The following is a 25,334-nucleotide window of genomic DNA, read 5'->3' as shown; positions in this document are numbered from 1 at the left end:
CGCACGACCAGTCTGCAGCAGCGCTCCACAGACTGCACGCCAGGCATCTATAGCCGCTCTGCGTTTATTTCTGGAGGCGCTGCTTTTCGCTCAATCGTCCCCAACAGGTGGATACGTCGAGTGGAAAAGAACATCTGTGAAAATATACCGTGAGGAAAACTGGACGCGTTTCTGAACCAGGTGTAATCCATCGAGGAAACTTCGTTGTCGCTTATTTTCGTCTCCATGATTTGCGCGGTGAGGTGAATGCGGTGTTTTTGTTGTTGTTGTTGTGTTTTTTTTTTTTTACCGCCAAATAAGACCGAATGGAAGTCGTGATGAAAACTAACCGAATCTGGATGTACAGTGGAGATACTGTCAAGTCTCCAAGAATGAGAGGGGAGAATGCAGACTAGACTGAAAACCAAGATAAAGACGGACTGGCATTAAGGCTCCATCTCATTAACAAGCGGGGTCTCCATGCAGATTCACACTGCAGTTTTCACAGAGAAGCTAGAAGAAGTTGAGGCGAATTTTATTTTTTTTAAAGCTTTAGGCAACTGTTTTATTAATCCTCATGTGGTCTCGGGATTTTTTCCGAAGGAAGAAAATTGATCTCCATGTGCGAAGTTCCAATGCCCAACATCCCAAAGGTTAGTTATTTGCTGCAGTTGGAAATTCATTGTTTTGGCAATAAAAGGCTTTTTACGCTACGGCAGTAGACTGTAAAGATAAAGTAGGCCTATATAACTGGTGCCTTTAGGGTTCTTCAGCTCGTGACTGGCGAAGGACCCCAGCAGGTACAAACAGAGTCTTTTTTTCCCCAACCATTTAATATTTGTTATCCATGCTATTCCCTGGAACCTTTTTGGCACACAGACAGAAATAAACATCTCACCTGTGAGTGTACACAGGTGCAATTCACTACAAATGGCACAGGCAGTCTGCCAATTGACACATACCTGTTGTCGTTAATTAGTGAATGCTGACAATTTAATGCTCGTTTAACTGCCGTTGTAAACACAGGACAGCCTTCTGTAAATGTGCTGCATGGGCTGCTGGAAAGCTCATCATATTGCGTGCTGTCTAATCAATAGCCTACAACTTTCAGAATAAGGACAAATTCCCTTCCATTACACTTGAGTGGTGCTGCTTTCTCTGTGTAACAAAACAGTTCAGATTTTCTATTTCTAAATCATGTATCGATTCCAGGAAAGCCATGATTACTAGAAGAAAGGGCCCTCTGCACAAGGCTGTACAGGAAAACTGCTCCAAGTCTTCAGTTATTGCACTGTGTGTGTGTGTGTGTGTGTGTGTGTGTGTGTGTGTGTGTGTGTGTGTGTGTGTGTGTGTGTGTGTGTGTGTGTGTGTGTGTGTGTGTGTGTGTGTGTCAATTATAGCGCACACATATCAGCAGGTACTGGCGTTTTTATGTTATTTGGAAAAGGGCAAATTAGAATGACACAACAGCATTATAAGCACAGAGTAGAGCAAAACATATACCTGACTTAGGTGACATGGCCCATATAGTACAGTATGTGGTGTCACCTCATATGAGACATCTGTCAAACAAGCACTAAAACATACGTCTTTATAAACCTTTTATATGCCCTCAGTGGAACAGTGACTCAGAAAATCACAACTAAGAAACATGAAAGTGAAGTAGACTATTGAGACCATAACTAATAATCGGAAAACATACTTCCAGAGAAAAAAAAAGTCTTGTTTTTAATGTTAGTGAGTTAAATCAAATATTGAAATCATAATTTTGTTAGAAAATATGTTTACCGCTGTTGCTGAAAAGTAGGCTTATTTTGTTAACAACATGTTACTAATCAAGTCCTGTATTGTCACTAAGATCTAATTTTACTGTGTCTTCCTTTCTGTAGTAAGTGCATGTTCTCTGCATAGTGCATGATTCTACTCACTCTTAAGATTAAAGTTATTCGGTGTTGGTGACTGCAGGGTCCCCGCGTGGCCAGTTCAGAGGTATTTTTGAATCAAAGTGAAATTGTTCCACAAAGGGCCATAGCAATATCAAGCTAACGCCCAGGATCTCAAATGATGTGTGAAAACCTGTTACCAGAAGGGCTGTAGGAAAAAGCTCTCAGTGGAGCAAATCTTTCTTTTGATGATGAAGTTCTTTTCCTTTATGGAGGGCAATTAAAGGTCACTGTAGGGCATTTCTACAGCAGTAAATAGGCACCCTGAGTGTAAAAGGAGATGACAGGTGACACAATGAGAAATAAATGTTGCTTATGAACCCTGGCCAACAGTGAATTGCATGATGTTTCTTTGATATGCACCACTTTGGTGTTATTAACTTGCATTTCAGCCTAATTAAATTCCTGCTCTTGCAGCATGTTAAGCTGTGGTAACATTAGGGTTGCTAGTTCAAAACCTGAACAATCACATTGTTGGTTGCCACCTGCTTCAGAAATGTATTTTTTCTATACCTATTTATTTTTCACCCTGTCCATCTCCTACACGCCGTGTTTTCTTGTCCTCAGTCCCTCTGGTTTTAATACCTCCAAAGAGCATTAGAAAAACAGCCAATCCCTTTTGTTATTTACTCTTTATGTGCAGTGGTTATAGTCATCTTACTACTGATATTGGTTTTGCAGTAGAATGAGCTCATTATTGCACAGTCTGAGGAGATCCAGATACAATACAGGCTTACCCATAAACTGTTAATATTAATTTTACAGTCAATGGGTTTACCCCATTTTAAGGATTAGAAAACAGTTTTCAAATGCTAATTATTCATGTTATTGTAAAGATGATTCCCTCAACTTCTATTCATGATCAGTATTTTATTATGGCAGTGTATTTGTAGATCTCACCACTGCCAGATCCCAGAGATCTTGACAGTTGCCTTGTTAGCAGACAATCACTGCACAGTGTCACTGTGAAGTCTTGTTTCTGTGAAGCTCTGCAGCCAAAAGTGCTGAAGGCTTAATTTTACTGTCACCAGGCAAGTACTAAGTCAGCTGATGTGGATCAATTAACATCATTAATGACATTAACTAAAGCCATTAGTAACGTAAGAATTAAAGATCGTATACCATCAATTTCAGCTGCAACACTTCAAGCCTGATGCTGTGTATAATAATGTACCTCTGTGAAATAGGTTGAGTAGGAGCAACCGCTGCCAGTGTTTTCTCTATATTCCTTGTTTATTTTAGATTTACCTGATAGGACAACTGAGAAAACACTTTACTGGCATGATTTTTTTTTTTATCTTTCGGTACTTGCCGTGTTTGTCAAAAATATTTTAAAAAATTGATGAAAATTCTGAGAATCATGATGTACAGTACTTGGAAGGAAAAGCACTAAAAGCTGCAAGGTCACTAAAACACACCTCTCACTTAAAAAAAAGCATAATGAGTGACATAAATGTTGTGTTAGTTACTTGATGTGTCAATTGTGGGGTCCTATCTACAGTTAACCTATGTTTTAGTAGACTTATTTTCAGTTTATAAACTTGTGTTAAAAAAAAAAAAAATGTGTTAAATGCTTTATACGTCACTCCAGTTGCAGGCATTCTTTAAAACTATAGGTGATGCTTAGATAGATAAATTGTCTTATGAATGGCCAGGAATTACCTGCGTCATCTCTCTCTCTCTTTATAACCCTCTCACCTCTGCTCCATTCTCTTCCTCTCTTTCTCATCGACCTTTCTTTCTGCTAAAAGGAAATACCAGTGACAAGTGCATTCTTCCCATAACACCTTTGTTCCTGTCCCCTCTAGTGTGAAATCGCCCAGCAGCTTGGCAGCAGCTGTAGCAGTGTTTGGAGAGTGCTGGTAAACTGATTCCCAGAGAGATGTCACAGCTGTACTACCGGCGGACTGACAGCTCCTCGTACCGGGACCGCATCCCGCTGAGAATTGTGAGGGCCGAGTCGGAGCTGTCGCCTTTGGAGAAAGCCTACCTTGGAGCTGTGGAGAAGGGGGACTACGCTAGTGTCAAACAGGCTCTGGAGGTGTGTGTGTGTGTGTGTGTGTGTGTGTGTGTGTGTGTGTGTGTGTGTGTGTGTGTGTGTGTGTGTGTGTGTGTGTGTGTGTGTGTGTGTGTGTGTGTGTGTGTGTGTGTGTGTGTGTAAGAATGGATAAATTGATTGGTAAATGGATGAATGAATACAGCCACTGAAACTCAGAAGTATTGATGGATTGATAGGTGGAAATGAAAGCCTTAATCTAATTGGATTGATTTAGAAATGATTACTAGATGTATGGGTAACATATGGAGCTATTATTATTTTCTACTCATTTCCAATAACATCTGGGGCCTTTATTTACCTTGACAGGTGTCAGACCGTTAGTAGACACAAAATATTGCTAAGCAATAATGTAGGACTTCCGTTGTTTGTTAGTCCCACAGTACCTCCGGTGCCCAAAATTATGCAAAAACAAAACCCTAAAACAAATAGAGGCCGTGTCACATAGCAATTCAGTTAACAACGCAATGCAACAAGTCAAGAAAAAAAGGGGAAAAAGCTGCTCATCCTTTTTTTCTAGAGTGTAAATTTAAAAGCCCCATTATTCTGCTCAAATTTTCATGACTGTCTTTTTAGGCCTTTAGCCTAAACTGTTCTTATTATAACCAACTAATCCCAGATGTGATCGCCAAACTATTTAAGAGTACTGTAATTATTTAGCAATGCACTCCTATAACATTTCTGGACTCTCAATGGGCAGTTTTAAAAAAAGGATCAACATCAATGCAGCAGAACCAAATATATCATCTTTTTTATTCCACACATACTTCTTCCTTGTCAAAACCTGCTGCCTGATGCCCACAATACAACTTGACCGCCGACAGTTCATTCAGAGATTAAGGTGTCTAGTAGCAGCTAAAATAGCCTCAATCTTTTAGCCTCAAGCAGAGATTAGCATAGACTTGATACAATATAGAGAAATGTAGTATTCACTTCTTTCTAACTTCACACATCCAGATTTTTTCATTTTCAAAATTGTAGTCTTCAGCCCCAAACAACATCACTTGAGGCAATGTATTGAGATTTGGCACAGCTCTCACCGAGTAAAACTCTGTAGACTTTGAGTATCTCTGTTAGATATGAAAGGTGTGAGGAGTTTACATTTCTATTCAAAAATCAATGTGTTGACTATTTTACCCTTTAATCAATGATATTCTTTTGAACCAAAACCCAGAGTAGCTCTTGAAACAAACCCTGATTTTCGATCACAACCTTATTTTGCCAGGAGGCAGAGATCTACTTCAAAATCAACATCAACTGTATCGACCCACTCGGCCGCACGGCTCTGCTGATTGCTATTGAAAATGAGAACCTGGAAATCGTCGAACTCTTGCTGAGCTTCAACGTCTATGTCGGCGATGCCTTGCTGCATGCAATCCGCAAGGAAGTGGTGGGAGCTGTGGAGCTGCTGCTAAATCACAAGAAGCCAAGTGGTGGCATGCAGGTAAGGAGGGGACTGAGAGGGATGGAAGGGGTTTCAGATTAAGAGTGCTTTATTCATGGGGTAGGAGTGTATCAGTTTTTCTGCATGCAGTTGCTTAGAGCTTTTTATACCATCTAAAATAATTGACAACAAAAACTGACAGCTCAAACAGCTGTTTAATAAGACCTGATCAAGAACAGGTCTTACAGAAAGAGATTTAATGAGTATGTCCAGTGAGAGAAAATATGATGTATATTTTATCCAAAGTTACAGGATATTATTCTTTTTTAATCAGCTTTCGGGGCAGAGGGTAAATCGCTATTTTATACCACTTACAAGGCTCAAAATAGCACCACACTTCCACAGTTGCATTATGAGGGTCCCTACATGTAAACCAAAGCATTGAGAACTTTGTAAGTGTACAGACAGTATATTAAAAAGATAAGATTATAAAGACAGTAGCGTTCATTTTCACATGCGGGCGCCATCTTGGAAAAAGTCATAATCAGTCGAACGCCGTGCAACCAGTAACCAGTAACATAGCTCAAACACAGCGTCCTTTAACAAACCCCTTGTTCCAGAGAAGTGCTCGTTTAGAGATTGAATTGCTGTAATCAAAAGCAGAATATAATCTAATTAATTTCAGATTTCCATTAATTTCCCTTTGCAATGATTGCTCTCCACTCAAGGAATGTTTTCCTCTTACTTGTTTTTCCACACGTGTACTGTACACACTGAAACACACACACACACACACACACACACACACACACACACACACGCTTCCCATGTTCTCTTCCTCTCATCTCCCTATCAAACCACAAAGGAACAGATGTTTTTGTGTTCATCGATCAACTGAGGGGGGTGTTATTGCTGTGCCTGTTGTGTCCTGTTAGAAGCTGTGTATTTGTATTTGATAGAAAGAAGGAAAACAGTGAAAAAAGGAAAAATGAAAGCAAAAGGAAACATGTAGGTAAAAAAGAGCATAAGTACTAGAGATAGCTCAGGCGTGTTGTTAAATGGAGGTTGGGGGGAATGCAGAGGACAAACATTTTCAGTCCGAACCTCTCAGCTGTGACATCTATCAGCCGCAACAATTCCCTTTTACCCTAATGTCTTCGTAAGATAGTGCTTCTTCCTATCGCATGAGTACGTTGTGAAAATAGATCACTCTACAGCTAACACATTTCCCCAAGAGAAGCTCATTGATTATATTAAAAGGCTGCCTAGGAAAAGTGCATCCTATCTGTTGCCAGTGTCTTTGCTGAGATTTATTAAAAAAGAAGATTCAGTTTGTGCTGGAATTGTGTGTATTTGTCTTTCTATTTTGCAGGTTTTCTGAATGATGTGTTTGTAATAATCTCTGTAATAATATTGTTGTGGCGTATTTGTTGTTTTTGCTGAGGAGCACACTGGGTAGCAGTGTTTTAAACAGCTTTGTGTATTATCCTCTGATATATGAGTGAGTAGATATGCATCTATCGGGGGCACAAACACTGGAGCTCACAGTGTTTCTCAATTAGAAGGGCCTTTGGGGTTCTTCTGTGTTTTGTTGGTTTTTCATATTGTGTCAGTCTTTTCATAGTCCCCATTTTGCTCATTGATTTTTGGGTTATTGTGCAACCTACATATGTGCACATGAAGATAGTTAAGGAAATCCCTCTTCCCCCTACATATAACACAGTAAGCATAATCATGCCTGCTTGCATCCACAAAGACATGAGCTTATTTTCCACACTGTCATTCAAAGACAGAACTGCACAGTGTCCCTTTTTATACCAGCTTTCTCTCAACAACATTTGTGGGGAGGCCCGAAAAGGAGCACAGTAAAAACAAAAGACACGCTGTGCTTTTGCAGATGCTAATTTCAAGCAGTGAGCTGATGGTGGACGCCTCATTTTAATATGAGTAATAAATATGCATTACACGGACAAGTGGGCTATCATTTTGTTTCTTTTCTCCACTATTATTATAACTTCACATCCAGCAGCCTGCACTCCTCTTGCTCCATGCTTGGGTGCAGGCTAAGGCTGTGTTGTAGATTATTTGATGTCCCTCCTCCTCCCACATGGAGAACAGAGTATACAGCTTATTAGATCACCCTCCTCTGCGAAATATGACTACTCTAAGACATGGATCTGTGCCACTCTTTGGAGTTGCTGCTGCCCTGTGATTGCTCTGAGAGTAAACTACACAAGTTATTAGTGTCCACATGTAAAATGACTTTTGGGTGTAATATAGATGATGAAATCTTTTTGAGAAATTGAACCAGTCCCCTGGATAACAAATCTTCATACAATTTTGTATAGATGTGCATGGTCCCCAGAGGATTGATCGTAATGATTTTGGTGATTCCTTGACTTTTGTTTTAGCGTCACCAGCAGGCTGACATATTTGACTTTAAATGCAATATCTTAACATATTGCCGAAATGCCATGGAATTTGTCACAGATATCCGTAGTGTGTAGAGGATGAATCTTAATGACTTCAAGTTTTCCCTTTTTCAAGGGCGTGCTCCTTTAAGATACTAGACTCATGTCTTTAACACTAGTCTCTCTCACTAGACCTAGATCCACTTATTCCCATCTGTCCTTTGTCTGCATTAAGTTGCAATTAGTTCCTAACCTAGCGCTGTTTATCCTCCAACCTTCTCTGACACTCTTCTCTCTCTTCCATCACCACATAATCAGATAATAGGTCTTCAATTAAAAGAACTGAAAAGGTCCAGCTTACTCTTCTGCAGCCATGTACACTCACCTAAAGGATTATTAGGAACACCATAATACCGTGTTTGACCCCCTTTCGCCTTCTGCCTTAATTCTTCGTGGCATTGATTCAACAAGGTGCTGGAAGCATTCTTTAGAAATGTTTGCCCATAATGATAGGATAGCATCTTGCAGTTGATGGAGATTTGTGGGATGCACATCCAGGGCACGAAGCTCCCTCCACCACATCCCAACGATGTTCTATTGGGTTGAGATCTGGTGACTGTGGGGGCCATTTTAGTACAGTGAACTCATCGTCATGTTCAAGAAACCCAATTTGAAATTATTCGAGCTTTGTGACATGGTGCATTATCCTGCTGGAAGTAGCCATCAGAGTGGTACCCGGTGGGGTCTTCTGCTGGTGTAGCCCATCTTCCTCAAAGTTGTGCGTGTTGTGGCTTCACAAATGCTTTGCTGCATACCTCGGCTGTAGCGAATGGTTATTTGAATCAAAGTTGATTTTCTATCGTCTGGAATCAGTCGGCCCATTCTCCTCTGACCTCTAGCATCAACAAGGCATTTTGGCCCCCCAGGACTGCAGCATACTGGATTTTTTTCCTTTTTCAGACCATTCTTTGTAAACCCTAGAAATGGTTGTGCGTGAAAATCCCAGTCACTGAGCAGATTGGGAAATACTCAAACCAGCCCGTCTGGTACCAACAACCATGCCACGCTCAAAGTTGCTTAGATCACCTTTCGTTCCCATTCTGACATTCAGTTTGGAGTTCAGGATATTGTCTAGAGCTGGATGACACCCCTAAATGCATTGAAGCAGCTTCCATGTGATTTGTTGATTAGATAATTGCATTAACGAGAAATCTTACAGGTGTTCCTAATAATCCTTTAGGTGAGTGTATACCCACTGAATGACTTGGGAATAGCAAAAGGGCTTAGCTGGAATGTGTTATAAGAGGTATAGGTGGAATGAGTTTCTTTCTAAACATTATGATTTCCTGTGAAATGTGTGAAATACTGATGTTTTTTTACCACACTGTGGCCTATTCCCTTTACAGCGGTCTTGATGTGAATGACATTTTGTATGCGACTCCAAGGGCGATACTTCTTGCTGCTGCCAAAAGCTCTGAGAGCATTTCTTTTGGTTCTGCTTGCTTATTCCATTTACCTTCAATATAAAGACCATAGCACTGTACTCTGGTGAACAGAAGATCTTTCAGGCTGTGTTTAACCATACCAATTACTTACACTGTGTGTGTGCTGAGCATGTCAGTTAAACCTGACAGAAGGAAAAAAGACTCAGGTCTATAAATTTGTAATAGATCACACAAGAACCAACGCAAAGTGCTGCTTTGAGAGTTTCATTCCATACTTTGTATGTGTGATTTTTTATTATTTTTATTCTCTCCTCTACCACTGAAAGGTTCCTCCTATCTTATTGGACAAGCAGTTCTCTGACTTCACCCCTGACATCACTCCCATCATCCTCGCTGCACACACCAACAACTATGAAATTATCAAGCTTCTGGTGCAGAAAGGCGTGTCTATGCCGCAGCCACATGAGGTGGGTAAACCATTTGTATTTTGTTATTTTGTTATTATCAGCGTAAAAACCCATTATCTCCAAAATGTCTACAACTGTTCTGACAGATTAAAGTGCAGTTTTGACATTATATCCAGTGGGGTTTTAAAAGTGTTTTAGCAGTCAATCAATATAATCCATTTAGATGATACAGAAGACACACGACTGGGTTTTTCCCGATGCACATATAAGGACAAAAACTCACTGATTCGGCCTTTAACATCTAAATAACATACCCAGCCATGACAGTACTTAGTTGACATAATGGTTACAGTGTTTGCATTGCAGCACCGAAACATGATCTACTTAACACTAGGAAGCCTCATTAAAATGTGTTCATGCTTTGTTTGATGATGCAGGTGCGCTGTAACTGTGTGGAGTGTGTGTCTAGTTCAGACGTGGACAGCCTGCGGCACTCACGCTCCCGCCTCAACATCTACAAAGCGCTGTCCAGTCCCTCACTAATTGCACTCTCCAGCGAGGACCCTTTCCTCACTGCGTTCAGGCTCAGCTGGGAGCTGCAGGAGCTCAGCAAGGTGAGGAACATCCTTTGGTAGGATTTGATTAGCTGTGTGTTGCATTAATTAATTTGCCTTTGCCCATTATAGGGCATCCAATGGCCTGTCAATTTATTAGCCCAGCATTAATATAAATTGCTTTTTCTAAATGTCATTTGATTTTATTTATTTTTAATATGAAAAGGGTCAGCTATCAAAACTCACAGAAGTATACAAAAACTGGATCCTTGCCTGCTGTTCATGATATTTCTAGATTAAATATAAAACCCAAAGTTCATTATTATTTTTTAGTAAAGCTAAATGGCTAATAAATATAAGATATTATATATATTACGGTGACTATTATGATGTGTTGCACAACAGGCAGTGTGCAATTTTTTGTTGGCTAGTGGCAGTCTCTGCATGCAACATGAGCATGTCAGTGCAGAGTGATGTCTGTGTCTGTGTACTTTATGTATGTGTGTATGTATGTTTGAATTGTTTAAACAGCAGATATTGATGTTTCTCCAAGAATAATTTCTTTCGGGACAATAAAATCTATCTTATCTTATATACCCAGAGGCAAGGTCTGATATAGAAATGCCACTTTCTAGACATACCCTGGGCGTAGCACAAAATTATGGGCCCTCTAGAAAGGTATTCTCTATGGGCCCCTCGCAGCATCCACAGCTATTTATTCTAGTGTGTTTTTGGGCCCTCCTCAAATGAGGGCCCTGGGTATTCAGTCCCATTTCCACCCCCAGTCTGACAACCCTGGACATACCTGTACTCTGAGATTGTCCTTATATATATATATATATATATATATATATATATATATATATATATATATATATATATATATATATATTTATTACTTAAATTTCAGCTGCCAGGTTCCTGCAGGTCTCTTGATGTTTAGCGGTATCTGTATTTTGTATACACTCTTACTAAGGTGGAGAACGAGTTCAAATCAGAGTATGAGGAGCTGTCTCAGCAATGTAAACAGTTTGCCAAGGACCTCTTGGACCAGACAAGAAGCTCCAGAGAGCTGGAGATGATCCTCAACTACAGAGACGACACAAACTTATTGGAGGAGGAGGGCAACAACGACCTGGCAAGACTCAAACTAGCTATCAAGTACCACCAGAAAGAGGTATGCATGATACATAATATTAGTGTATAGGTACAGTACAAGCTTGTGATTAAAGACTAATTCATAGCTCTCGGACTGGTTCAGATGGCAAAGGCTTCGAAAGGAAAAGTGGTGTGAGTGCCATAGTTTTGAATTAGTAGTTTATTTGATACTCACTCTGCCATTATATCACAATTAAAACACAAAAACACAATAGTTTGCCAAGGACAAAACATAGAGGACAGAGAAACAGCTGCTTCTTTATTTTGGAGGCTGCAGTACTGCGAAGAAAGCCGGGAATATCATCCTCTTGGCCATCAACAAAATTATCTCACACACTCTACCTCTAGGTCAAGTGCACCACTTGCCATTTGCCATGAGAATTTAAATCTGACTGTAATATCACAATTTTGGCCTTTAAAATTGTGCAGTATATTATAAATCATCTGTTTTTTCAGCCTTTGTCCTTGGTTCTCCTCTAGTGTTCCTTTTCCTGTCCAGTATTATTTGCTACATTATCTACTGTACAGCTTGTTGTTAGATGTCAATGCCACATGCCCCAGGCAACATTTGCTACGTGCCAAGCCTGTAGTTTTTGCTGCACCAAGCCAATGTCTTCTCACAGGTGTCACTGCCAGCACTTACGAACTGGAATAATGATTTTGAATCTTTTTTTGATGGTGCCAGACGCTGGTTTGGATATGATTGTATCTTTGGCAGCTCACACAGATGACAGATAGGCACAGCTTGAATTCCATTACCAAAGCATTACATCTGCAAGGTACTTGATTCCATGTTAAGATTGTAACTGTAGCTGCAGATTGAAGATGCTTACTTCGTCAAATGAAACGTCAATATCAAATAACACACCAAATAACACGTCAAATAACACGTTAATAGCTTCTCAAAATGGTGTTATTCATTCAAGTCACATCAGTCATTATGTTACTAAAAAGACAATAACCTGTTGCTGGAAGTTGTACATGCAGTGCATCCAGTTAAATGTACATACTATATAATCTGTAATATTTAATGCAAAACAAGTACAGTAAATTTGTTTTGTATGTGCTGGAAAACAGGTATTAATTGAAAGTTAATTAATTAAAGTGTTGATTACTTTTACAGTCCAGCAGTTTCCTAAAACTAGTGTGTATATTGAACCATTTTATTCATGCAACTCTGTCGGACCTGAATTGCATTTTAAAAACATATAAATAATTATGAGGGAAATGGTTCAGACCTCCACAGCAATATTCCTTTCAGTTCACTGATTGCATGCTATTGTCTCTATAGTATGATAAACATTTTCTCAGTGGGTAGAGCCATGAACAATTGGTATGGGGAAAGAATGCTAATTAAAAGGTACTTTTTAATTTCTATTGAGCATATTAAAGCTTTAGTGCGTAACTTTTTGATATTAATGAACATCCGTTACATCCAAGCCATTGCCAAATGAGTTGCAACAAAGCTAATTAAGACTACCAGCTTCACACAACTCTCTCTGTATTTCTCAGTATGGCTATGTTCAGAAGATTGTGTCATCCGGTGACTTTCGTCCGCAGAAACTCAAGTGAAGATAATTACCTCTTCTGAAGAGTCCATGTTTTTTTTAATCCTCTGTGTCCTCCTTGGCTACTAGCAACTGGGAGGGGGGTGGGGGTGGGGGGGTGTGCATTCACAGAAGGCTTGTATCATGTGGACTCGCTGACAGTTTTGTTGTCATTACTTAGAATTCCTCATGGGGGTGGCAGAAACTACGCACTATAGCTTTAAATGGGTGTAGTTGCTATATAAACCCTCAGTGTGGCTAATGGAGAGTGCCTCTAAAATGCATTGTATTTTTCCCTTTTAACACCCCAAATATGCTATAATTGTTACTCATGAGTAAAACAAGACATGTTTTAGATAATTCATCTGCATACCAACTCATTTGTAATTAGTTAGTTATGGCTGTAAACAATTTACAATTATTTACTTTCACTTCATATTTCCCTGTTAAAAGCTTAGTATTGTGGGTGAATATAAAAGGCTTATATAACTGAAAAAAAATCATATAACTGATGCATGAGCTATGTTTTTCTGGGTTTAATGGAGTATGTGGAAAGCCTGGTTATAGCATTGCTAAGTTATGGGATTGGCTGATTGCTTCCTCATGCAACGAGAAAGGGGTTAAATAGATAATACACAACAGAAATGTTCTGCTGAATATAAAGGTGAAGAAAAATTATGAAGAAGCAGACACATTCTTCCCAGGAGCGACTTATAATTCATTCAGCTGTCTTTTTCTTGGAGCTCTGCCTGGCTGACAGAGCAGATGCACTTTTGGTGTCTCGATTAATGACGCTGCTGTTTCCTCCTTCATCCATCCAGTTGTGCATCGAGACTTAGCTTGGCAGATGAATATGAAATGTTGGGTCACAAAAGGACAATTGGGTGTAGTGACAAGTACACAGGTGGACATGATGATGCAAAGTCCTTTGTCATCTTACCCAACCTGTTGTTGGCAGTAAATCTCTCATTGCAGACACTGTAAACAATCATCCCCTCCTGCTGCCTCTGTTCCACCCAAAATCCCCTCTCCACGGGGTGTTTTAATTATTCAGGAGATGTCCCAATATGCCCTTCTCCTGAATCCTATCTCTCACATCCTTCGATCGCACCGGGACTTTGATGGAAGACACTGTCTCATGATGTGGGTAGCAATCCACCCAGCTGCCCTTTTTAAATGATAAACATCCCAGCTGCCATGACTGGTTAGCAGTCTTTTGAGGAATTCTGCTGGAAATACTCACTGTGTGTGGGTATGGGTGTATGTGTGTGTGTGTGTGTGTGTGTGTGTGTGTGTGGGGTTAGTGATAGTGGTAGGGGAAAAAATCGATACAGCACAGTATTGCAATATTTTCCGTGACAATACTGTATCGATACACAGATGCCAAGTATCAATCTATTATTATGTATGTGTTGTTGTTAATATGTTGATTCTGTTGAAAAAAACAACAACAATCTTACTGCAATTTTCTTTCCCTTATTTTTTTATGAACTTTCGACAGCGATGACTTGACTTACAGATTTCTTGCAGAATATGTTGTAGTTACTGGGTTTACCTTTATAGTGTGGAGCGAATATAACAGTCCTGCAAAAGAAGCTGTGTGAAACTGGATTTCATATAAATTCAACCACACAAGCAAATATTCTATTAACCATAATAAATTGTGGGATATTTCGGACATTATCTTGACATAAACAGCTTTATGTTTACATAAACATAAATCTGTTTATGTAAACAGTTCATTAAGTCAGAGAGAAAAAACATAAATGAAAAAAAATGTGCAAAGTATTACACAGGATTGAGTGTTTTCACCATAGAATTGCTGATGAAATGAGAATGTGCAGTGGAAATTGTTTAGATCTGTCAATACGACAATGTTTTCTGCTGCAGTCTCCTGTGAAGGTAAAATGACGTGTACAGAATAAATGTGCGAACATACAGAGGTATTTAATGGAATTTAAATTAAAGTGATGTGGCAGATGATCTTAAAGTCAGACATGGTTCTGACCCCTGTGAGGCAACAATGGTTAAGTGGACACTAAGTTGGACTGGAAAGGCTTTGCAGAGAGCAGGTATTATCGTCAGGGCATTTTGTCTCATCTCTTTCAGTGATTTTGCAGACAAACACTCAAGCTCTTATAATTGACATGATACTCGGCCTGAATGTGTTATCTTTTTTATTTTTTTTTAGTACTGTCAGTGAGTCACGAGGTGCATGTTTTTGGCCCTGAACAAACTGAAGGGCGTTTCTCCTAACACTCTTATATGTGTTGTGTGCGCTTCCTTACATTTTTGTATTTATCCTCACATCTGTGTGTGTTTTTTGGCTTTACTGCTGCTGTGCTCCCAGGGTTTTGAAACACAATTTATAATGAGAAATCAGAGAAATCTCCACAGGCCTCTGGTCTAAAGAGCTGAGCCAACAGAGCAATCTGTGCTTTGATGCAGCGGGAGGCCAAATCAGATAAATATGATCAGTAACCCATACACAATAAAGAGCAGATTATCCCCTCTGACTCCCAGAGGGCTTCAACAGTGGATTACGCTCGTTTGTACTGATGTACTTGCAAAAATGTAAGCAAGTACATTGAAGATGTAGTTTGACGTTGCCCCCTTGTGATATCTCATAAAAACTGCAATTCAGTATTTCAAGATATTTTTAATGCCTCCATTAAATGGAGATAAAATGATGGATAAGTGGAATGTAGTGAAGGAACATTAGCACTCAGTTGTTTCAGCAATTCATTGCAACAAATATCTGTCTTCACAGTTTAGTTTCCAATATTGAGCAATGTTCAGCCTTCAAGTTATAGTTTTCTTTAAACGAAAGAGATGAATCAACTTGTTCACAAAGCAAAAATACTCATGCAAATTGTATTTAGAACAGATGAAATAATCTCACTCTGTACTATACTACTAACTGAGCAGTGTTGTTAGGAGGATGTTGTGCTATAGGTTATCTGATTGTTTCTGCAGTGTTCAGTTTATTTTAGAAATGTACACATATTCAGGGACACATTTCGAAAGTTGACATTTTCAGCACCAGCTTTCATGTTTGTGCCGTCATATAAAGTCCATCAATAGCCTGTTTTTGTAAGGATGACACCAGTTCAGCTGTATCAAAGGTAGTCTCGCTTTGCCAGACCATCCTCCACATGCTGCGGAGGAGGGTCTGGCTAGTCCACATAGCATTCTGGGATGGGAGAAAAAGGTGCTCTTGTTTATTGGCATTTCTTTAACCAATCACAATTGTCATGGGCGGCGCTAAACTCGCAAAATAGCCTCGTGAAGGAACTTGTTTTGGTGGAATGTGTACGTTCCAAAGTTGTTTTAGTCGTGTGAGAGAAAACTCAGATTGGACAGAGAGTCTAGCTAGCTGTCTCAATTTATCTTTTATGAGTTTAAAAGTCCAACACAAAGAAAGCGGAAGGAAACGGACATCGGCGAAAAGACATGTATCCAATCGGAATTTCCTGCGGTACCGGAGCAATCCCGGAAGTGGAACATCGAGGATACAGACTATATCAAAGGGGACAAACCGTGTGATCATCAGTGTGAAGGTTGATTCAGAAATTATCAGGAAGTTCACATACATAATGGAGAGTTAACGAATGAGTGGATGAATGATGACTACACTGTATAGGTGTCTTTCTACATGCATGCAATGTTAAAATAACACCACAGATCAAAAACATATGTATTAACACTTTGCAAACTCTTACACAATCAGAACGGATCAGAACCCTTTCCATGTGAGTGTCCATGCAAGCAAAAGCACAAAGAACAAAAAAAGTGTCAACTATATGGAGCAAGCTTTTCGTTTTGCTTTCTTTGTATTTCAACTCTTATGAAAGCAAAAGGCATTGGAAACATAGCTAGCTGTAAGTTGTGTTCTTGTCCGTGTCTGTTAAAGCGGAGTAGAAGAGATTCAGCAGACCTTTGATGTTAGTAAAGCTGCAGGGGAACCTGTCTTCACAGAGCTAGAAAGCACCCTCACTTATCCACTCACACACTGATACTGTAAGAACTGTCCTGGCACTTTTGGACAGTTGACAGTGTAGAGAGGCAGGAAAGGTTGTAGAGAGACACTTTTGACCAGGAGGGATTCTGTTTTGAGTTGTGTGAACAAGCCACCTAAGGCAAATAAGACACTTCACTACTGCTGAGGTTTTCTTTTAAGTGATTGTGACAGGCAAAGGCAGGGTGAAATAACAGAGGTGTTTGACATGTTTGGAATAGGACGAGAGTTTGGATAGGAACGTAGCTTTGTATAATGAATAGAACGTAGTCAAGGGGACTCCGGGTGGGAATTCAAAATAGACAGCAGCAAAAATAAAGAAAATGAACAAAGCAAAAACAAATAATAATGTGTCAGTTTCTATTGCCATGGAGCCAAATGTATGAGCATGTATGAGAACATACTATAATTGCTTAGCTGTTTTTTTACTAATTTTAATCCCCAGTAACAAAAGCGAACCACTTTGCCTCTCTGTAAAATAAAATGCAGTAAACAAAATAATAAAACTTCTTATTAAGACAGATTTCCCTTGATCTCATTAAGTACCTCTTCTTTACTGTCATTAATCAGGAATAATGTTCTGAAAAGCAATAAAAAATGAAAGCTTTTACGAAAGATAAAACTATCAAAGCTATCTTTAAACAGACCGAAACAATTCTATCTATAGCTTTTGCAGACTTTAAAACAATGGCTCATTTTTTATTTATTATTTACTGTGCCAGTAAATGAAAGTACTTCATTAGAAGACTTAGCCTGCACCCATGGGTCTGTTTCAGATTTTAGTTGCAACTTAATGAGGTTAGGGGTTTTGTCTATTATAAGGTTCATGCTCAAAAGAGTCCTATGCAGTGCAAGTGAAAATTAACAGGGGAGCTTTTTCCCTTTTTACTTTCCTCTTTATTCTTCTATCGTCAGAAAATGTTGTTGTGATACAAAGAGTTAAAGCCATATCACTGATCATCCATATTATCTTAATGCTTTCTCTCTCTCTCTCTCTCTCTCTCTCTCTCTCTCTCTCTCTCTCTCTCTCTCTCTCTCTCTCTCTCTCATTTGTAAAAAGCAAGTGTTCCTCTTTTCTTCCACTCATCCATGAAATTCATCCCATATTCCCTCTTTGCATTTTCTCTCAAGTTTTGTGGCAACACTGTGGTTGAAGTATGGAAATATAAGCCATTCTACTTCAGACCCCGACGCAGAAAGGGATCTCTGGTTCCCATGGTAACGGGGCTGCAGAGTTGGTGAACTGGCATTTAACGATGCCGGTTGACACTTTAGCTCTGATATAGAGGCTCAACATGATATTTCACAACACTGTGCGTGCCTGCGTAAGTGTGTTTGCATAAGCCCATGCTGTTAGACTCACTTATTCAGTTTTTTTTCTTTGATGGGAATGTATCCCAGATACCTCTAGATCAGGGGTCTTCAACGTTTTTTTAAGCCAACGACCCCTTAACTGAAAGAGAGATATAGCAGGGACCCTCTACTACATATACTGTATAAAATGAAGTTGCATAATAAATTGGGCCTAAAAAATGTGTAGGGTGGCCTAAAGCCTTTATACATACCTTTTTTGCATAGAATACTATTAAACTATTAAAATAGCCTACTAATTGTTGGCATGATTTTATAAATCATGTTTTAATGTTAAACATACATGTGGCACATTGAGTCTTTAGGATTAACTGTATCTGTGGATGACCTTAGTGATTACCTTACCTATATATATATATATATATATATATATGCTAATATATGTTGGATTCATTTTTGAAAAACCTTAACAATAATTTGGAGACCCCCCTGCATTGACTCTGAGGACCCCCTAGGGGTCCCGGACCCCCTGTTGAAGACCCCTGTTCTAGATCATCACCAGACGCTGATGCTTCAGTCCATTTGGCGGAGGCAGTTTTGATCATTTCAAACCTGTACTCAGTTACCAAGAGGAGCATGATAATACCTTTAACAACATTTCCCTTGTTAATCCTTTCATTTTTGTAGTCACATGAGATATTGCCACAGCAACACAAAACAACAACAAACAAGCCAAACAACAGAAAAGAAGAAAATATTTCCCACATGGAGAGTCATGTTGCAGCCATTTTCAATTTATCTTTTCGTGGATAAGAGACATAAAATATTGTCTGTTTTAGATGAAGTTCCAATCATATTCAGACATCTCAGGAAGGAGTACTGTGGTATTATCTCAAGAAAAGCATTACGAAATACAATGCCGTCATCTAAAAGCATGATCTTCTGGTTTCCTTACAACATGTCGATTCCTTTTTACTGACCTCACAGCCTGGTTCCATTTGTTTGTTTTTTCTGTATATATGTATATATATACAGAAAAAAAAAATATATATATATATATATATATTTTTGTAGATGATTACTCTTCAACACATCCTACTCCCACGTTTGTATGCTCTGAACTGGAACTTGCTGCAGATGCTAATTCAGGCATGTGATCACTAGGGCATTATCTTCTATGTAAAACCACTAAAAAGCCTCAGGCTGAGGAAGCTGTCATCATACTCTAGTGTATGAGCAAGGATTTTGTCTTTTATCTCTCTGTAGATCAAAGAGAAAAGCATAACTCTCCCCTTATTTCTTTAAGTTTGTAGCTCAGCCAAACTGCCAGCAGCTTTTGGCGTCCCGGTGGTACGATGAGTTCCCTGGCTGGAGGCGGCGCCACTGGGCAGGGAAGTTCTTCACCTGTGTCTTTATCGGCCTCCTCTACCCCCTGTTTGCTCTCTGGTACCTCATCGCTCCTAAGAGTCGCCATGGCCTCTTCATCCGCAAGCCTTTTATCAAGTTCATCTGCCACACAGCTTCCTACCTGACCTTTCTATTCCTGCTGCTCCTCGCCTCCCAGCACATTGTCACCACAGAGCAGGACAGGCAGGACAGACAAGGCCCTGCACCAACCACTGTGGAGTGGATGATCCTGCCCTGGGTGCTGGGTGAGTAAAATGGAGGAGGTCTGATGTATCCTAATCACTGTCATTAGGTTGACATTTTTACTTTTAAGCGAAATGTCTTTACAGCTATTGAATGGATTGACATGAAATGTGCCTCGTAAAATGAATTGAAATAACTTGGATCCCTAGACTGTTCATCTTACGCCATCATCATGTCAAAATTGGTTTATGACCAAATTCCTGCAGAACTAACGCCATTTCCTTCAGCCTCAGCTGTTCTTTGTGTTCTTGCTAATCTAATGTTAGCATTCAAACATGCTCAACTACTGTAAGATGGTGAACATGGCATGTACACCATTTTACAGTAGTTGAGCATGGTAAACAGTATACATACAGGAAATAAACATTACTTTATTTGCACAACCTTGGATGCCCGAAAAAAAAAAAAATTGTGTTCATGGTACAAGGAAATTTATTGAACAGATGATCAGACTGTCTGTATTTTAGGATTCATCTGGGCAGAGATCAAACAAATGTGGGATGGTGGTTTCCAAGACTATATCCATGACTGGTGGAACCTGATGGACTTTGTCATGAACTCTCTATACCTGGCCACCATCTCCCTCAAGATTGTAGCCTACACTAAGGTAACCAATTATCAATGAATAGTATTAAATTAGACAGGTGTGGTGTAACCTCCTTGTGTTCTCACATATATTTGCCATCCTTTGTCCTGTTCAGTACAGTGGCAGTAAACCCAGGAACCAGTGGGAGATGTGGCACCCAACACTCGTAGCTGAGGCAGTGTTTGCCATAGCGAACATTTTCAGTTCCCTGCGCCTCATCTCGCTGTTCACAGCCAACTCTCACCTGGGGCCGCTGCAGATCTCTCTGGGGAGAATGCTGCTGGACATCCTGAAGTTCCTCTTCATCTACTGTCTGGTAAACACACAAATGTTCAAACACAGAATATAAACATGCATACAGAAACACATGGATTGGCTTAAACAATAGCATCCACTTACTTTGCACACACTCTTCTCTCTTTCTCCAGGTCCTGCTTGCCTTTGCTAACGGGCTGAACCAGCTGTACTTTTACTATGAGACCAAGGCTTCCGATGAGAAGGGAAAATGCAAAGGCATCCGCTGTGTGGAACAGAATAACGCTTTCTCCACGTTAGTTCACATGAATCTAAATTTGCATTCTTGCATGTGTAGTGTAGATGTGTGATGTGGAATTTTGTGGCAAAGAAAGAGAGAGTTGTGTGTCTGTGTATATTGCTCTTACAGGTTGTAAATGTGTGAAAATCTAATTAAAAAAAGTGTTCAGTTGCTAAGAGAAACTGATGTTTTAGCTGAATCTAATTAACATGTATCTATCCCTTGCAGATTATTTGAGACGCTGCAGTCTCTCTTCTGGTCAATCTTTGGTCTGATTAGCCTGTATGTCACCAACGTGGATGCAGACCATCAGTTCACTGAGTTTGTCGGCGCCACCATGTTCGGCACCTACAACATCATCTCACTGGTGGTGCTCCTCAACATGCTCATAGCCATGATGAACAACTCCTATCAGCACATTGCTGTGAGCACAGATCAGACATACTGCAAACAGAAAGCCGCATGAGTGTGTGGAATTAAATCATCTTTGTTTTGTCAGTGCTTTTCATGTGCCCTAATCTCGGTTTCAGGATCATGCAGACATTGAGTGGAAGTTTGCCAGGACAAAGCTGTGGATGAGTTACTTTGAAGAAGGGGCCACTCTGCCGGCCCCGTTCAACATCATCCCCAGCCCCAAATCATTCTGGTACCTCATATGCTGGATAAAGAGGCAAGTGTGCAAAAGGACAGAATCCAAGCGCCCCGGAACCTTTGGAACTCTTGGGGTAAGTCAAACACTTAAACACGCATTTATATGAGTTTTTCAGAGATAGAAGGAGAAGGGTCTGGTTTATTACTAATCAATACTTGTCAATACTAAAATATATTTGTCAAAGAATATAATCCATTATTTTCAGATGTTGGAAATCTCATTTTAGAGTAGTTTACTGTTTTGTGCTGTAACAATCAGGGGCCATATGCAGTGAGACCCGCAGACAGCAAAGGTAAATACAAATGTGTGATACTGTGAAGAAAAACTAAATATGCTTTTTCCCTCATCTCCCACTTTTTTTCTTACGCATCTTCTCTGGCATCTGCTGTCTGTGCAGAGGCGAGCTGCAGAGAACCTGAGGGTAAACCATCAGTATCAGGTAAATGTAGTCTCTTTTCTTTCACAGCAACACTTTTTCATTCAATATTAGAGGATGTAAATATGTTCAAAGCCCTTTTTTCCACTGATGTAGGAGGTACTAAGGAACTTGGTGAAACGTTATGTGGCCGCCATGATCAGAGATGCCAAGACAGAGGAAGGCCTAACTGAGGAGAACTTCAAGGTAGACCCAGTTCTTACAGAGAAAAGAATAAGTGGCAAAAATCAATGTTTCTGTATTAACAATAGATCCCGTAACTTAATTTATGTGACAGGTCGCTCGTACTGTAGTGACGAACCCACAGAGAATCATCTTTGCAGTCGGAGCGGTGCTTTATAGCATCTATCCGCTAATTGTTTCGGTTTTCAGGCACGCAACTTTGCTGTTTTGGTTCAGAAGCTAAAGAGCCAGACATGTCCATCAGGAGTTGGCGGAGACTAAAACTAGAGCTACTGTAAAAGGAGAGTTAATATTTGACTCGCTTTTATCAGATGGACACAATCGACTCCAAATTAATTCCAATGTTGCTCTGTGTCTGCTGGATGTGTAAATAGGCCACTGTCTGCTAACACGTTTGTCACATCAACTTAAAAAACCGTCTGTGTTGGATTAATAGCTCTGCTACCCTCAAGTGGCCAAACAAATCAGTTACTGCAGGTTTAAAGACTGAATTGCGATATTTAGTTTTAGTCAGCAACATAAAATTACATTTGCAATACATGTAGAAAGAGTTAAATCAGCCATAATTTATCAGTATAGACTTTTGGCTTGTTAAGGCATATTGTCAATTATCTGTCAACATTGATTTGAATCTTCCAAGACATGGAAATGCCTAAAATCTATATCATTATGTAATGAATGTATCCACTTGAGTTGAAATTGAATCGATACTCTGCAGAGTGCTCTGCAAATAATAACAACTGTGGCTACTAGTCAAATGAAAAACAGTTAATTTATCAGGGGAGCTCACTTTTTGCTTTGCTCTCCCAGGAGCTGAAACAAGATATCTCCAGTTTTCGTTACGAGGTGATGGGCATGGTGAAGACAGGGAAGCCTACTCTACAGGGGGCAAAGGCCAGTGGCAGCTCAGTGGAGTCCAGTCTTGCCTACCCCAATGCCTCGCTCAAGGTTTCGTCCTCCCCTCAGACCAGCCAGGTGAAAAGCAAACTCAACCGATTCAAGATGATCGCATCCATCCTCAAGCAGGGCAGTTCTACAGCTTCACCCAGGCCGCCTGAAGCCTCCAACGGTCTACCTTACGGACTTGTGGTCTCTGATGAGAACTCCGGCAAAAAGTCAAGCCAGAAGAGAAATTCCCCCAAAGATATCACTGACTTTGGCCTGTTCCAGAAACGCCACTGGGGCGGCAATGAAGCCACATCAGGTGCAGGAGAGATGTACTCTTTGTCAGAGGAAGCGGGGGAGTCCGGGGGCTCAGACGCAGAGCAGCAGGACAAAGAGCATAGGGCAACAGGTAAGGATGAGAAAGGACTCGTGCAGACAGAAAAGGAGGAGGAAGCAGCAGTAAATGAGGCACTGAATAAAAACGGCGAGGTCTCGAACACCAATAACAGCTCGAATGAAGATGGAAAAAAAGAAACCGAGGAGAAAGATAAAGAGAGTTTACCCCGCAGTGACTCCGTAGCTAGTGGATGTTTGACAGGGTCATCCAGAGAAGAAGCATAAGATGTGATGTTACATGAGTGTAATTACATGCCAAGTAATGCTGGAATGAAGACGGAGAGACAATCAATGTGAGCTTCAAGTGAGGATGTTTTTGTTGCAATGAGTCTAACTGTTGCAGTTATTACTAAACTAATGATCAGATTTGATCTTTGAAGACTCAGGGAGGCTTTTGGTGTAAGTGTTTTAAATGCTGTTATATTAGCAGTGGCGATGCAGCAAAGCTAAACGGAGCTCTGTGTTAACATTGCAAGGATTTAGATTTTAGGATGATGTAATTTCATTTTATCTCATCCCTACTGATGATTGGTAATTAATCTTTCCTGAAACTGATAATTTCCTCTTTGTTAACCTCCTCTCTCTCTCTCTCTCTCTCTCTCTCTCTCTCTCTCTCTCTCTCTCTCTCTCTGTCCCTTACCTGATGTGTGCTCTTCTCTTCAAGTTATCCATCACTCACTCTCTTTTATTAATCTCTCTCTATCTCTTTTCTTTTCCCATTTATCTCTACACCGCTTAACTTTCCCCATCCTTATCTCACTAGAGCAATAGATGTGTTCTGTGTTAGACCCGACTCTCTGCCTTACTCTGTCTGTTTCTGCACTTTACACACTTTACGCTGGCATACAGTATCTCAAAGATGTGTCAAGATCATGCAACAACAATTCTGTCAATGTTTTTCTATGCAAAAACCTAGGATTGTGATTCTCATCATTGTAAAGAGTACATTTAACAGTGAGTTCATGACAGGTATTCTCATATGTAGAATGTGACCGATAAAGAATAATGGAAAATATACAACATGAACACAGCGTATCAACCATATGAAGCAACATTATTCATGTTTTATCAGTCCTACAGAAAATAAACTTACGTTAATTTGAAGCTGTTTTTTTCTGGTACCTTTAGATGTCATGTTAGTTTGAAGGAATTATGTTATAGAGATTAAAACAAATCAGGTTTTTTTACTTTTGTTCAATGCAGATTGCAGACAGATACATACATGAACAGGACGCTTACATTTAAGCTTATTATAGTATGTCACTTTTAAGGATTTTACTTTTTGATGAAAATATTTTATTTTAGAAAGCTGCTAGAAGTAAGTGGTTACAGTTTGTTTAACAATTCTGTTTTCTAAGTCCTTTGTAGTCTCTCAGTCATAAAGGCTTATCGGTTCTGAAGAAAGCCTGTGAGCAATTCAAAAGAACAAAAAAAACAAAAAAAAAAACATGGTTTGGTCAAAAACTTCACATCCCTTTTAAAGAAGAGTTTCAAAGCCATGACAGCTTAACAATCTAGTACCACGACCTGATGAAACTGCCTTGGAAGATGATGCGTGCATGCAAGGATCGTAAATGGGTTAATAAATTAATTGACATGTAGCTTACACATTTATATTTTTTGGGCTAGTTGACAATCTACTGGACATTGTATTTACCTTGTCATTTACTTGGCGTATGCTCTCATTTAAAAATATGACGTGGTTCACTCTACTCCCAAGGCTCCAAATTAAAAACATTCATTTAGAAGGATGCTGCAGAGCTTCTAGATAAGTGTGGTTTTGGAGAAGAAGAATGAG

General features: G+C 39.8%; 1 protein-coding gene across 2 annotated transcripts; it reads left to right on the top strand.

Moving 5' to 3' along the window:
• On the top strand, positions 1-24,640 carry LOC120544631 (short transient receptor potential channel 4-like). Of its 2 annotated transcripts, XM_039778526.1 has the most exons (15): positions 1-632; positions 3,731-3,963; positions 5,204-5,422; positions 9,545-9,685; positions 10,063-10,239; positions 11,156-11,356; positions 19,520-19,865; positions 20,331-20,470; positions 20,565-20,765; positions 20,878-20,999; positions 21,213-21,408; positions 21,515-21,709; positions 22,034-22,075; positions 22,169-22,258; positions 23,066-24,640. In XM_039778526.1, the coding sequence occupies exons 2-15, from the start codon at positions 3,805-3,807 to the stop codon at positions 23,759-23,761; spliced, it is 2,925 nt and encodes a 974-aa protein (XP_039634460.1). In that variant the 5' UTR covers positions 1-632; positions 3,731-3,804; the 3' UTR covers positions 23,762-24,640. The 2 variants fall into 2 exon arrangements, with proteins under 2 accessions (XP_039634460.1, XP_039634461.1); XM_039778527.1 differs by lacking the exon at positions 11,156-11,356.
• The last annotated feature ends 694 nt before the right edge of the window (positions 24,641-25,334 follow it).

This window comes from Perca fluviatilis, chromosome 16 (assembly GCF_010015445.1).
Source record: "Perca fluviatilis chromosome 16, GENO_Pfluv_1.0, whole genome shotgun sequence".
Classification (NCBI taxonomy): Eukaryota; Metazoa; Chordata; class Actinopteri; order Perciformes; family Percidae; genus Perca; species Perca fluviatilis.
Note: the sequence above shows the minus strand (reverse complement) of the source record. Positions and strands in the feature narration are given on the sequence as shown.